Source organism: Platalea leucorodia (genome assembly GCF_965183815.1).
Source record: "Platalea leucorodia genome assembly, chromosome: 21".
NCBI classification, from domain to species: Eukaryota; Metazoa; Chordata; class Aves; order Pelecaniformes; family Threskiornithidae; genus Platalea; species Platalea leucorodia.
The window spans coordinates 3,119,802-3,133,705 of record NC_138843.1 but is presented as its reverse complement, the minus strand read 5'-3'; the positions used below and the strand labels follow the sequence as shown (position 1 = coordinate 3,133,705).

Below are 13,904 nucleotides of genomic sequence, written 5' to 3'. Positions count from 1 at the left end.
CTGTTAAATAGTTTGCATACTGTTAGACATCTAAATTCTCTTTCATAACATCATAAAAACACAACTTCATAGAACAAAAGAACCATAATGAAATTCATTTCTGAGAACAAATATAATTAAGCACTTTCACATGCTTGAATTACCCATAGTGTTTATAGCTCCTAATATGTTGACATCAACATTCTTATTTCCTATCTTTCTGAGTGAACACGCTTCAATGTTACAGCGCATGTAACCCCTCCTATTCCTTTTAATACCATTTCTGGCATTTCTGCATAACTAGAACATATCTCTGTAGTAATCATGAAATTGAGGCTCTTAAAAGAGGAAGTTTATTAATTTCCAGGGAAATTCTTTTTACTGCCCTGATTACAGCTAGATTACTCTTGACAGTTCAATAGAGGAAAAAGTTTTTATACTAGAATGCTTCAATTGAATTAGCCGGAAAATAATACGTCAAAATAACTGACACGTCACGGAGGGCATCCCTTTTTCCCTCATGATAATATATTATGAATACAAAAGAAAATATCATTAACGCCAGTCTCTCAAATATCAATTAGAATTTAAACAACACAGAAGCAGGATTTCTAGTATAATAAGTATTTGATACATTTTTACCAACGTACTACAGCAGCTCCAGAACAACAAACTCTTTCAAGTCCAGAGTTTATTTTGCACCACATTACTTCACTTGAAAACTTTTGGTAACAGTTTGTATGTGCATGGATGTTTTCAGATGCTTCTGAACACGTCCATTTAATTAAACAGATGTTAATCAGGACTCCTACTGCTATTCAGAAGCTAAAAAGCAGCGCGCTCTGTTAAGACGCACAGCAAATCACATACTACCCAAGCATCACGTAACTCCACTGAAAGATAAAATTTTCAGTTTCACAAATAAAAGTCCATTATTAAAAGGAAATCGATACATTTAAATAATCTGAACTACTGATAGCAGTTGTTCTGAATTCCTGACTGGCCTAGCCACAGTGTAGAGAACAGTTTTAATTTTGAGGGACTGGGGGGTGGGGTGGTGGTGTTACTTTTTTTTTTTTGTTTTAAAAGGAAATAAGTAAACTATCTTTACCGGAGTATGGGAAAGAATAAACAGTGATCACACTGTTCAGGTTTAAATTATTTGGGTGAGAAATTAATCAAAAAAAAACTTGTAACAACAACAACAATCTTCTCAAGGATCCCAAACATTAAACCAGAGCTGGAAACGCCGCCTCTCCCAGAGGCACGCTATCCTTGTGCGAGACAAGCTCCAAGGTTCAGGGTCTTCCACTCCCCTGCAGCAGCCTCATTCTCCTGTCGATGGGGGAAAACCTCCCTTTCATTCCCACGTACCCAGTCCTTCACTGGTGTACCCGCGCCCATGGCTACGCTACTCCTGCACCTCCCAAGTATTCAGCAGAGTCACGACACCCCAACAGCTAAAGGCGGCATCAGCCCCTGTTACACAAGGAAAACGGGGTGACGTGACCGAAGGCAGAGCCCCGTCCCTCCCGCAGCCCAGCCCCGGACCTCCGACCACCGGACCGCATTCGTGCCCGCAGCTCCAACCGGGGAGCTGCAGCTCGGGGTGGGGAAGCCTTCGGAAAGCCTCGGTGCCGCCCTGCCCCTTCCCCAGGGGGGCAGCTCCGGGGCCGCCGTGAGGGGAGGGCGCGGGGGCCTCCGTGAGGGGAGGGCGCCAGCGCCTTTTGTGCCCCCACAGAAGCGGCCGGCGCCCGTCCCCGGCAGGCTCAGCCCCGGCCCGCCGGCGGGGGACAGCCGGGGGCTGCCGGCCCCCCTCGCCCCCGCCCGGGGCCTGCTCCCCGCCGCGCACCGACCCTCTCCCCCCGCGGGCCGAGCCGCCCCCCGGCCGCGGGGAGAGGCAGGGCCTATGCCCCAGCGCCGACCCGGCCCCGGATGCGCCCGCCTGCGGGAGGAGGACCCGCACCGGGGAGGGCCCGCTCCCCCTTCCCCGATCGGCGCTCAGCCGCCGGGGCCAGAGGCCCCGCGTCTCCCCTCAGCCGCCCCCAGCTGCTCCCCCCCGGCAGGGTCCGGCCGCCGGCGGGCCGGGCCGGGCCGGTTACCTGCTGGCTGAGGGGGATGAGCGCCGCCATCTTCCTCCCACTGATTCGGGCAGCGGCCGGGGCGGGGGGAAGGCGGGGCGAGCGGCGGCGGGAGGCCGCCCGGCCGCGCCTGGCACCGTGCGGCCCCGCTGGGCCGGGCCTCGGCGGGCGGGGGCCGGGGCCTGCTGGGCCGCCGCCGCCCGGGAGTTGGTCGGGCAGCTGAGGAGAGGCCGCGGCTTATCTGTGCCCGGCAGCCGTTCCCCGCGCCGGGGAGCGGGGGCTGCTCCCGCCGTCCCGTCCTGCCGCCGCTCAGCCCCTGCTTCCCGCAGTCTCTGCTCCCGGACGTGGCTCTGCTCCAGCCGCCTCAAGCGAAGCTGGCGGTGACCTACCTACGTTATGGACAAAGTAGGTCTGGGGAAGGCTGCAGCTGCCCTGTGGAATATGCTTCCAGGTAACTGAGGCAAGGCACTGATCGGCCTTTCGGCTGGATGACCTGCATCCAGTCATTTTACTTCATTACACTAAACCTTGTCAAAACAGACCTCACCAAATTAAGCTTCCTCTGGTCTATGATCCATTATTCAGCATCAAATACAACACAGTTAACAAATCCCTGACTGCAACGTATAAATATTGAACAACAGCCTGAATGAGGCTAGATCATTGTGGCCACGTAAGAGCTAAATCAACAGGAATTTGTTTAGGAAAAAAGGTAAAAGGCGACTGTCATTACAGTGTATTTCAACAGCTCTCAAAGTTCTTCACCCTACGGCGTCACTGGAATTGTTTTACAGGGAACAGCACTCAAACAGAAGCGAAAGAATTTGACCTCAGTCGCTCCGCAGGCTACGACTGGCCGGGCTGACAGATCCTCCTGCTCCCTATCTCCTTACCGCACCAAACTGCTCAGCCAGCGTCGGGGTAGCCTAGAGGTAAATGCAAAACCATTGGCTCTGGAAGTCTGGCTTCAGTTTTTGCTAAATTTATAGGATTAGTTGTATGCTATAAATGGGGGGGAAGAAGGAAATGCATAAGAGCAGGAGGAGCTGCAAAGGGATGAAGGAAGTGACTGAACAAGTTACAAGAGTGAGTTACAAGACAGGTCAGACAGACAAACAGGGACGTCATTCATGGTTTCAGATTCCTCCCCCCAGCACCCTATCAGGGGGGAAAAAAAAAAATTAAGACAGCTTCCAGGCACTCTATGTGTTCACGTCAGATTTTTGAGGGGGAAAAAATTGTCTGAACACATTTAAATTTCTGAGGACAGATCTGCAGGTGGACAGACTGCTGTCGCTCGGGTCCCACCCCCAGACGGAGAGCTAGAAGGTTCCACAGCAGCTGAGCCACGAGCAGCCACGGTGCGTTCGCGGCAGCGGTGCAGCCGCAGTAATCCGTGAAACCCTGACGGGTGCACAATTACTACAGAAGCTTAGCGAAGCTTATCTCCTCCTTAGTTTGAAGTATGTTGTGAAACATGCTTCACGCATTTGACATACTGAACCCCTTAATGAAATATCACAAAAAGCTTATTACGGTATTTCCTCAACAAAAATGAGCAAGAATTTTACATTTAATATTAAACCATGAAAGTGCAAACCAGTTCCAAAACCTAGGGCTTTATTACAGAGGTTTTTAATACATTTTAGCAGTGTTAAGACACAGTTAATAAAAAAATTAACCTTTTCTATAGAGAATTTAACTATGTTATGGTATTTTTATTAAAAATAACTGAAACTGGTCACGAAATTTAATGTTGAATTTTTAAAAAAATCCTGTTTTAATCCAACTCCATTAGTGCAGATTTCAACAAGCTGTTAACAAAATATCAGAATCCTTAAGTGAAAAAAACCCTAAGTGATTTAAGTGAAAAAAATGTGAACTTCTTTCAAATAACAACTAAAGCTCTTCCTTCTCAGCAGTGTTCCTCACCGCTCTAGCCTTTCCAGATTCTTTCCTTCTCTCTAGCTTTTTCTTAAACCGTTGCTCAAAGTATTTTTCTTCTGTAACCCTTTCTCTCTCCTGCTCTTCCTCAGTCTGCTTTATGTTCATTTCCTTTTCAGGACCCTAATATTAAGATTTCATTTTTATGCACCAATAGGCTCTCGATCAGATTAGGCAGGGGATTTTTAAAATGTGGTAATAAGGAACCAAAACAGACACGAGAATTTCATGTTACCTTCGTTTCTCCCCACGTTTCATCTCCAAAGTCTTCTGCATAAACCTCATCATCTGTTATCAAGAAGTTGTCAAAAATTGTGCCAGCTCTCACCTTTGAGGGAATAGGGAAAAAAAACAAGGATGCCTCTTTGTTTTCTTAAGAGTTTTCATCTCTTTTTTTTTTTAAACAAGATGTTTGTATCATATATTCAATATAGAGCAATCATGTTAAGAACCCCATAGATTTTTGCAGAATTTGATGAAGAATTATCTCTTTGGACAACTGTTTTCAAGAATCTAAAGAACTTGTTTTAACTTCAGGCGTTTCACTGCTCTTTAAGAAGTTTTAAGTCTCATCGCTGGCTTGTCAAGACACCCCAGACAGAGGAAGATCTCAGAGGCTGCCCCTCCTCGTTAATCTTTGGGTACATCAGGAATAACTGAGCTGCCTGAAGCCTCAGTTACGCACCCCGAGTCAGATGGCGTAGGTCGTACTTTACAACACTTACGCAAGTTAGTTTAGGCCCCTCGCTTACCTGTGGATAATTTTCATCCAAACGATAACTACAACAGAAGATCAGTGCGTCTTACAGATTTTTCAAGTTTGTAGATATATTTAAATAAGAGCAAGCTAAAGACGTAGGTCCCTGAGATCCCAAAGCAATAGATGATGTTTCTATGCAAAGGGTAAACAGGTTGCTATACACTCAGCGAGAGAAAGGTTCTTTGTTTTCCAGTAACTTTTCCAGTAAAGGCATCTCACCTGCCAGATATCCAGTCCAATGATGCTGATATTTTCATAGCTGTAGATACTGAAGTCTGGCGAGTAATTTGGATTGTCAATCTGTGGATGAGGCCAAACTCCTCTATAATTTGGATTATCAATCTGCCTTGGTTTCCATTCCCCCTAGGATAAACCAGACGTTCTGAATACGGTCAGGCAAAGAAAAGTTGCTTAAAGTGTTATCCATAGCTAGGATTACAAAGTTATTTATACTCTGTAGAGAGGATTCTTGACCATAGGATAATGCCATTCTCCATTCACAGCAGCATCCCAGTCTTCGGGTTTCTCAGCACTAGTGTCCATGATGTATTCAGGTTCATCCCAATCCTTTAAAAAGAGACGGGAAGATTAAGAAAGCAAAACTAGTGCACAGTTCAACGACATCAAATGTGTATTCAGCAAGACTGAAAAACCTCAACAATGCAGAGTAAGGCGAGCCAGTTACCTCAGGCTTGATGTCATTTGGATCATCAATTTGGATGCGATCATCCCAGTCCGTGGGTTTCCTCACTGTTGGATCATTAATTTTCCTCGGTGGCAAAAAATCTAAATCATCTTCTAAGTTGCCAGATGCAACCATTTCGTTATCAATTTTTACTTCGTAAGTCTGATCTGGCCTTATAATCAAAGTATATAGATGTGTATATCCATCAACCTGGGTTTTACAGAAAGAAAGTAACATTTTTCAAGAACCTTAAATAGAGCTCTTAGGAACTGCCTCACACCAGAATTAAAATACTAGTTTCTAATGGATTTGTCATAAGCAGTAGTAAGAAAAAATAATTCCCAAAGTCTCCTAGAGGGCAAAAATAAAATTAATGACATTTTTCACATCTATTTTCCAGTCTTCCCATCTGGGTCTCTGAACAAAACTGAATGGTTGCAAGAAAACAGTCTGTGTCTGATTGGCAGGAGGAAGCGTCACAAGATTGAAAACAGTATTAGATAAAGTAATGATTTTACTTAATATCAAATACAAGTTATTTATATCGCAAATACCTACAGCAAAGGCATATAAAACAGCTTACGACACAGGTTAAAAGCAAAAATACTGAAATATAGCCAGGATGTTACATTTATATCACAAGAAAGCACTCTCTCATGAGGAATTGTGGAATTAAAGTTACACTTCAGAAACACAAAGACATACATTTCTTAATAGCATCCAGCACCCTTGCAACCTTGTTCCATCCTGTATCAGTATCAGGTATTATGAACACAATCATTAAATTGCAAACATATCATGAACTAAGAAATATCTGAAGTCCCAAAATTAATATGTCTTTTAAGATATGATGACAAGTAGAACTTCTCAAAGGTGTTACAAGTTTGGAATAGTTGTTTAGGTGTGGTTTGTTTTTTTTTTTTTTTTCCTTCCTAATAGCCCTGTAACTTGTTTATTTTAAAGTTTATGTATCTTTGAAATGTGTATTTACCTTGCATCTGATCGGTTTCTTGATTGGATGGGGTTTATTCTTGTAATTTAAAATAACATGGACTTTCTTTGTCTCAGATCCACAAATATCTGGCCCTACAAAGAGATTATATGCTTTGTATCCTTAACTTCTTTGCAGACAAATACAGATTGTTTACCTTTTCCTTCTGATACTGCTAGTCATCTCTCCCATTCCACGTATTTTGCTATATTCCATTCCATTTTTAATGGATGACGTGGCTTCTACTCAAAGCCTCCAAATCTACCTTAGAATTAGATTTTGTGTAGTTTGGGGTTTAGTTCTGTAACAGAACTAACAGAAAACAAAAATCCAGGCAAAATAAAAGTTATCTATGGCACAAGCTGAATAACTATGTAATTATATTAGATACATAATGCCAATTATGTCACTTTGACGTACAAATGTACAAATTTCACTAAGTCACCAGAAACTACATAGAAGCATATAAGGGCAGAGAATGGCCTACAGTATGTTGTTTCAGTTAAAGGTCTTAAAATAAATCCTGCCAAACAACTGCTTTTATTCTAAGCTCACTCCAATCATTTTCAGCGATGTCCTTCAAATCAGCTCAGAATGTTTACATAAATATGTATTTTGTTAATACATATTTAGAGATCTCTCAAGCATGGAAGAGCTAACTTCTTACAGTCACAACATCCTCATTTTTTTAAGAGAGCCTTCCTTTATGTTTTTTCTACCATTTCCACAACCATCTTTGAAGAATTGCACAGCAGCAGTAACAGTATTTTACTAATGAAGAAATAACTATAAACTCACCAAACATGATGTAATAATGTGAATCTCCACTTAGGTTCTTCTGATCCAAGTTTGAGGGAAAAATCTTAACATATCCCCCACCGCAATCTATCTTCTGCTCATGTTTCACAGTATACTGGATGACCAGAGTCTTCCCTTTGTTACTAAATGGTTTAAATCGTGAGGAGATAGCATAGAATTTAGAATTTTCACTAGTTTGTAGACCTGTAAAGATATCAGTGGAATAGTCAAACTTAGATTTTTCTCCATTGGCAAAGAAAAAATACTTTTATTGCCATGCATGGCAAATCCCCAGCTCTTGAGATGGCTCCCGTAGTGTATTTTTCATTAAACCCACATACCTTTATCTCGCACTGGATCTCCATAAAACTTCCCAGCAGTGAGTTTAAACTTCCCCAGGTCTGGCTTGCACTCAGAATTCATCCACCTCTCCCGCCAGCTGCCTGTCCCACAAGGACAAGAGCGGGGTCATTAAGCACGGCACAGCGAGCGGGGCTCCCTCCCCACCCGCTCACACACTCACAGCCGTTACCGGAGCCGTTACCGGAGCCGTTACCGGAGCCGTTACCAGCAGCCGCCCCACCGCCCCCTCTCCCCCGCTGCCCTCGACCAACCTCCGTCCAGAAACTGCTCCTGGAAATACACCGCGGCCCGGGCGGGGCCCAGCGCGGCCCCGAGGAGCAGGGCCAGCCTCAGCGCCGCGGCGGCCGGGGCCCCCGCTCCGCGCCCGCCCGCCGCCATGGCCGCCGCCGCCGCCGCCCTCACACAGCGACGGACTCGCGCCCTCGCGCCTCGCAACCGACACCGTCCCCCAGCCTCGCGCCTTCGCGGCCCCGCCCTTCCCACGCGGGCTCTGATTGGCTGCGCTTTCCTAACTTATCATGAAACGGAATCGGATTGGCTCGGCGCCCCCGAGGGAGGAGCATGCTGCACGTGCCCGCGCGGCGAAATGCATGCTGGGGCTTGTAGTCGGCGTCCTGAGGGGCCGGCGGCAGTATGCCTTCTTGGGATTGGCTGGTTACGCCCAAGCGTCGCTGGTGTGCGAGGGGGGGCTTGCGCAGAGCCAATGAGGGGGCGGGATGTTGGGGGGTCGCGGTCTCCGGGATACGGCCCAGCGCCGGGCGCTCAGGCCCCGGCCTGGAGAAGCCGCCGCCGCCTCAGGCCGCTCCGTCCCGGATGGCTGCGATCGCTCGGGCGCAGAGGGCGCCCGCGGGCGGCGGGCAGGTGAGGCGCCAGCTCTCGTCCCGGCCGCCGCCCCGCCTCAGCGCCAGCCGCGCTCAGGCTGTACCTGGGCAGCCGCGGGCCCCGGGCCGGTGTTTCACCGCGGGTGGGGAGCGCCCACACCGGAGAGCGGGAGGAGGCGGCCCGGCACAGGCTGGAACGAGGGCAGGGCCGTGGGGAGCAGGAGCGTCCGCCCAGGCCGGGGAGCTGGGAGCTGAGCCGGGCCGCCTGCCTTCACCTCTGAGGGCTCTTTGCATCCTCTTCCCGGCAGGGACACAGCGATGCTCCCCGCAGGAGAACCATCACAGCCGGGCGCAGTGTCCTTCCTCGCTCCGGTGGTGACCTCTCTGTGGCTGACCCAGAGCTGGAGAAAACTGGAAGAGCTCCCTTCTGCCGCAGCAGATTCCTAAAGGTGCGCAACGAAAGCGTGGACGGAAGCCAGTGGTGCCAGCCATCGGGAAGCGCCGTGCAGACAACGAGCAGACACGTAGCAAAGAGCACTCCGGGTAGCGCTTCCCACACACGGTCGAGCTCAGCTCTGAGGAAAGTGGCACAACTAGAAAGAAAAATCATGAATCGAAAAAAGCAGATGGAATTGCAAAACAGTGACTTGGGCCGGAAGCCTTTGGGTGAGGAGTCCTTCTCATCCGCTTCCAGTCCTGAACACAGTGCACGGGGCAAGAAATACCTGAAGAATCACACTACCGCCAGTGGAAACGTGACCCTCGGTAATGCCTGTTCTAAGGAAGAGGAAAGCATCCAAAGCCCTAAAAAGAATGTTATGGTTAAACAACAGCTTGGTGTGCATAGTGAGGAGGAGGAACTGAGAGAACTGATGGAGAGCTCTTCGGAGTTTTCCGGTGGAAATGAGAATCGGAGGGTTGTTGCAAGTGATTCTAAATGGGGTAGAAAGGTAAATGCAGACTTTACTGAATTATGTATTTTTATTTCCACTTTTATGAAATTGTTTTAATTGGTAGGTCACTTTTTATTTAGATAACGCCAGAAACTAAATTTTAATTTTGCATTTGTGGTTTGCTCATGATATGATTTAAGTTCAATTAACATTTTAAAACTACTGGGTTTTACCCATTATAATTTGTTTTCCTTTTTAGTGATCTACACATAATAAATGAAGTAACACATAAATCTCTTTTTCATGTTCTTCAAAAGAGTAAGACTCCAGTTTTGTCAGGAATGCCTCCTCCGTCTCCTAAGGAAATTTCACCGACAGAAGTGTCTGAAACATCTTCTTTTCATAGCAAAGACTCAGAGAAGAATGTTTTGGGTAGAGTTAATTCACCAACACCTTCACCAGCCAGCAGAAACCTGGCAGTGCGACATAATAGGCGATCGCAATCGCTGTCTGCTTCCATGAAAGACGATGCTGTAAAGCTTGCTCTGCCTAGAACGGGCAGCACCAAGCAAAGCCAAATATCACTTGGAAGTGACAGAAGTGAAATCAAATCATTAGATGAATTGTTTTCAAAAGCAGCTGATGCAGAAGATTCAACCAGCAGCAGCTCAAATGGTAAGTGGTCTAAAATATTGTCTCGGTAGACTCGGCGTGAGTTGTACTATTAATCTCCTGATAAATTTACTAATAAACATGGGCAAATACTCACTTTGAAAGAATTCAGTAGTGTGATTTTTTTGTAAAGCAAGGCTTTATCAAAGGAATTATGTTGCACTGTTTCTTTTTTCTAGTGTAATGTATTTGTATTTTTCGTGGCTTTTTGGTTCAGTTTAATGATGCTTCCCTGGGTGACACTTAATTGTGATGTCAAAGCAATTACACCGGTTAGAACAGTTCTCACCTGTCCATGGGACGATGTACTAATGGGGCTGAGTGAGAACAAGTGTAAATGAGTGTAAATCAAGAATCTCTTGAACTTGGGTTGGCAGAGCCGCCACAGGCAAAGGGGGAAGCTTTAGAAAGAGCTGCTGCTAAGTTAAAGGTTTAGAGTGATTGACTGCGATTACTTTTTCGTATTACACTTTAAACTAGGACTGTAGTACTGATGTAGTTTTCCCCACTTTTCTCGCTTAAGGGAAAGCGTACCGTAATTTTCATGCAAAGTCTCATGACGATTTGTCGTTTGATTGCAGACTTCAGACTGAATATCCTGAGCCTTGATGATTTGGCACCAAATATCACCAGTGAGGCAGCAGAATTAAAGCAAAAAGTAAGTAGAAATTCCCTACTAGCACATATTTCCATTCTGCCTTTGTTTGGTGGAGGGTGGATATTGTAAAAGAAATGCTTCCATTCTGCTCGTCGGCGAGCTGCGGTGGGCATGCCTGCCTAGCTGTAAGGGTTAGCTCGGGATTTTACAATCTGTTGAAACCTGACCGAATTCTCTTTTTTAGTGTCTGCATTTCCTTACTAAATGTAACAGCACTGCACAGTTTGCAAGGTGACGCAGAAGAGCAACATTTTTATTTCCTGATAAAGCAGTAGCTAACTCTCAGTGACATGCAGCAGAACAGATGAAGAATCACGGAGGCATATTCTAGGTTATGTGGTTGCTTCTCCTAACATGCAGCCGTTTTGTTCTACAGGGGACAGACATTCCAGTTTCTCAAGAATCAAAGAGAAATCCAAAAAAAGATACATTCCTGGTGGAAAAGGACCAAGCTTCTCTTCAAATAAGTGCAGTAACTGGTGTGCATGATGCTTCTGAAGGGGATATTGAAAAAACTGTGACTGAAGCTGAAATCTCTGAGCATTTAAGTGGAGTTTCTGCAGATTTCCCTAGGCACAAACAGGATTACCTTGATCATGATGAGAGAACTGTTAATTCAGAATATTCTGAAGACTTTGAAAGGTCTCCGTCTACAACAGACAGGGAATCTGTATCGAAAACGTCAGAGGGACGTTCTGAGAGCCGCACGTATTCTGGAAAACGCCCATCTCCGGCATCGTCACCTTTATTTACCAGAGCGCGGCAGGACCAGGTTCGCAGAGTAACTGTCAAAGAAACCGCGGTTCAGACAGTGGATCCTCCATTCGCCTATTGCTGGTCAAAGAGTAAGTTCACGAGACACCGCCCTATTCAGGCAATTTTTACATTTTTTATATTTTATCTGCTAGCCTAATCAGCCTCGAGAGAGTTGTTAGTGTCAGTACTAGCTTCCCCTAGCTGGCATTAAATTAAAAACTTTCTAAAGCCCAACACTTTAATCTGCTATCTGTAGAAAAGTTTGGGATTGGACAACAGAACAAGAACTGGGAACTGGTTTTTGCTACAAAAAAACCCGACGGGAACTCTGGATGGCTGAGCTGGTGTTGGCGACAGAGCTTGCAATAGCCCGAGTAATATTCTCAGACGGGATTCAACGTTTTTGTCGTATCTTTACTACTGCGAACAGCACTATTGCGTTGTTACTAAAGCGGTCGCCCATTGCAGGGTTCTTTTTTTGCGTTGTATTTATTTCTTGGGAAAGCCCTGTGGCCCCATTTACGGAGAGAGGTGACCTCTAACTGTTTCTGGGGGCTAGCTCCTTTCCTGCCTCTCTTCAAGGAAAAAGCGGCAAGAGCCACTTCTTGCCACGCTCAAGGAGGAGAAAGTAGAGACTCAGGTGTGCTTGAAAACTGTAGCTTCCTTCAAGTAGAAAAGCCTTTATTTTTGCTCTGTCTAGGGTTAGAAAAGATGCCCTCCGCTATGGCACGCATTGGGAACGGCAGAGTAAGGAAACTGCGGAGGTCACAGAACTATTTTAGCATTTTTTTGGCTGACAGAATTCCCCGTTAGGCTCCACCGCGGTTCTGTGGCAACTGATGTCCCAAGAGACGGCTGAAGATGAAGCGAGTCCTAGGGCTAAACCCCTTCCACCTCCAAACCCGTAATTCTGATTTTATCCCGTACACAGCAAACACCTCTGCAGCGCGTGACCCACCTGTAGGGAACGGCTACGTGGATCCCGCACCTATTGCCAGTCGCGTCGTCAGCACGGAGGCAGTAGAAGGTACTGAAAAACGCCTCTTTGCTGTGCCGTTTGGCTGTATTTTATGCACCTAACCCCGTGGGGTTGCTTAGCCCTTGCTGTCTGCCTGGAAGGCGTCCCTGAAGTACGTACTGCCCCTGTCTTGCAGCCTTGACAGCGTACAGCCCGTCCGTTCTCGTTTTAAACGCCATGTTGAAACAGCACTTGATGTTGACTCGGCAGTTTGTAGAGAACATTCACCACCTTCACTTCTCCCTCGTGGAGTCGTTAGAGAAGGAGAAGTTCCACTACCACACCCTGGAGGAGGCTAAGGAGGTATTTATGGCAGACTAGACTGCAGCCTAGCGAGAGCAAGCGTCTATTCCTTTTTCCAAACGCTTCTAAGATTTGCAGCAAACAGGCTTTTCTTGGTGTACTCTTCATTCATCTGATAAAGTTCATATGATCATCGAATAAATTACTTCATAGAAGAATATTATTCTTCATAGAAGAAGAATACTACGGTGCTTGTGCCCATATTGTAACGAGTCAGGAGTTTGTACAGTACAAAAAGATTAAAGCCTCGCTGGAGGCCAGAGTTTTGGAAGAGCGAGCTTTCTGCTGTAGCATTTAGCAAGGATCTTCCGAGTGCTGCAATAGAAGTACCCGTTTCTGTTGCTAGTACAGAAAAGTGCAGGCATCTCGACATGAAGATTTATTATTTACTAAATACTAGAAAGTACTTACCTGCATAATAAATTTGTGTATTTTTTTTGCAGTACATCAAGAACCACAAATCCCCGCCTCTCACAATTGAGCAAGCACGTGAAGAAATTCAGAAAGCACAGGAGGAAAAACTGCTTTGACTCTTTGAATTTGAAGTAAAACTTACCTTTACAGATCTCAAGCTGGAACAAGAAAGAAACCCTTCCAAATTGCGCAGATAAAAAGCTATGAACTACGTACTGGATTTGTACTAACCACCATGTATCTTATTACACAGAATTTATTTTCCTGTATCTGAATTTTTTGCTGACGTACGTGACGCGGGGCTGGGCAGGAGCCGTCAGCCAGCCTACGCCAGCGCTCAGCCAGAGCGCGACCCGGACGGCGTCTCTCCAACGGGAGGTGGTGAGTCGCCACAGCGCGCGTTTACCGCGAGCCGCGGTCGCATCCGCGATCGCGGTAGAAGCGAAAGTCTGTACTACAGCACCCGAGGAATACGATCACAGAAGAAAAACACCATATCCCGACTTCGGGGCCACATTTAAACAGCGGTTACGCGTAATTAGCCTTGTCGGAGTACGACACAACCGAACACGCGCCAAGTTAAGATAAATTCAATACAAGGAAGGCTGTAGCCACCGTACCGGAATCCATTTACTCTGAAATATGAGCCGCCATTTTATTTTTATTAAAAAAAAAAAAGTGTTTATTGGAAGGCAAAACAATAAAATTCACAAGTTGGTAACATACAGGTGGTGTATGCTGATTCACAGACAGTTACAGTTCCACAAC

At 46.2% G+C, this 13,904-nt stretch overlaps 3 protein-coding genes across 9 annotated transcripts in view; 1 reads left to right on the top strand and 2 right to left on the bottom strand.

The window, feature by feature from the left end:
- The window catches only part of EPS15L1 (epidermal growth factor receptor pathway substrate 15 like 1), a 46,728-nt gene extending 44,533 nt beyond the window's left edge, over nucleotides 1-2,195 (bottom strand). For 3 of the 7 annotated variants that reach the window (XM_082331439.1, XM_082331445.1, XM_082331444.1), the window contains exon 1: nucleotides 2,082-2,193. In XM_082331439.1, the coding sequence (XP_082187565.1) occupies nucleotides 2,082-2,111 (30 nt within the window). In that variant the 5' untranslated portion in view covers nucleotides 2,112-2,193. Of the gene's footprint in view, nucleotides 1-2,081 lie in introns of all 7 variants that reach the window. The other 4 variants (XM_082331442.1, XM_082331441.1, XM_082331443.1 and 1 more) reach the window with 3 other exon arrangements.
- Nucleotides 2,196-3,893: 1,698 nt separating this feature from the next.
- CALR3 (calreticulin 3) lies at nucleotides 3,894-7,979 on the bottom strand (the record flags this gene model as incomplete). The annotated part of the gene is made up of 9 exons (XM_082331127.1): nucleotides 3,894-4,127; nucleotides 4,240-4,332; nucleotides 4,984-5,127; nucleotides 5,218-5,331; nucleotides 5,450-5,659; nucleotides 6,441-6,535; nucleotides 7,239-7,442; nucleotides 7,580-7,681; nucleotides 7,853-7,979. The coding sequence occupies 9 exons, from the start codon at nucleotides 7,977-7,979 to the stop codon at nucleotides 3,960-3,962; spliced, it is 1,257 nt and encodes a 418-aa protein (XP_082187253.1). The 3' UTR covers nucleotides 3,894-3,959.
- A 354-nt stretch (nucleotides 7,980-8,333) lies between these two features.
- LOC309599672 (uncharacterized protein C19orf44) lies at nucleotides 8,334-13,784 on the top strand. Its single transcript, XM_082331322.1, has 8 exons — nucleotides 8,334-8,462; nucleotides 8,731-9,372; nucleotides 9,633-9,990; nucleotides 10,569-10,645; nucleotides 11,022-11,490; nucleotides 12,333-12,428; nucleotides 12,556-12,722; nucleotides 13,166-13,784. Exons 1-8 carry the CDS (start codon nucleotides 8,415-8,417, stop codon nucleotides 13,250-13,252), a joined length of 1,944 nt encoding a protein of 647 aa, XP_082187448.1. The 5' UTR covers nucleotides 8,334-8,414; the 3' UTR covers nucleotides 13,253-13,784.
- Nucleotides 13,785-13,904: the final 120 nt, after the last annotated feature.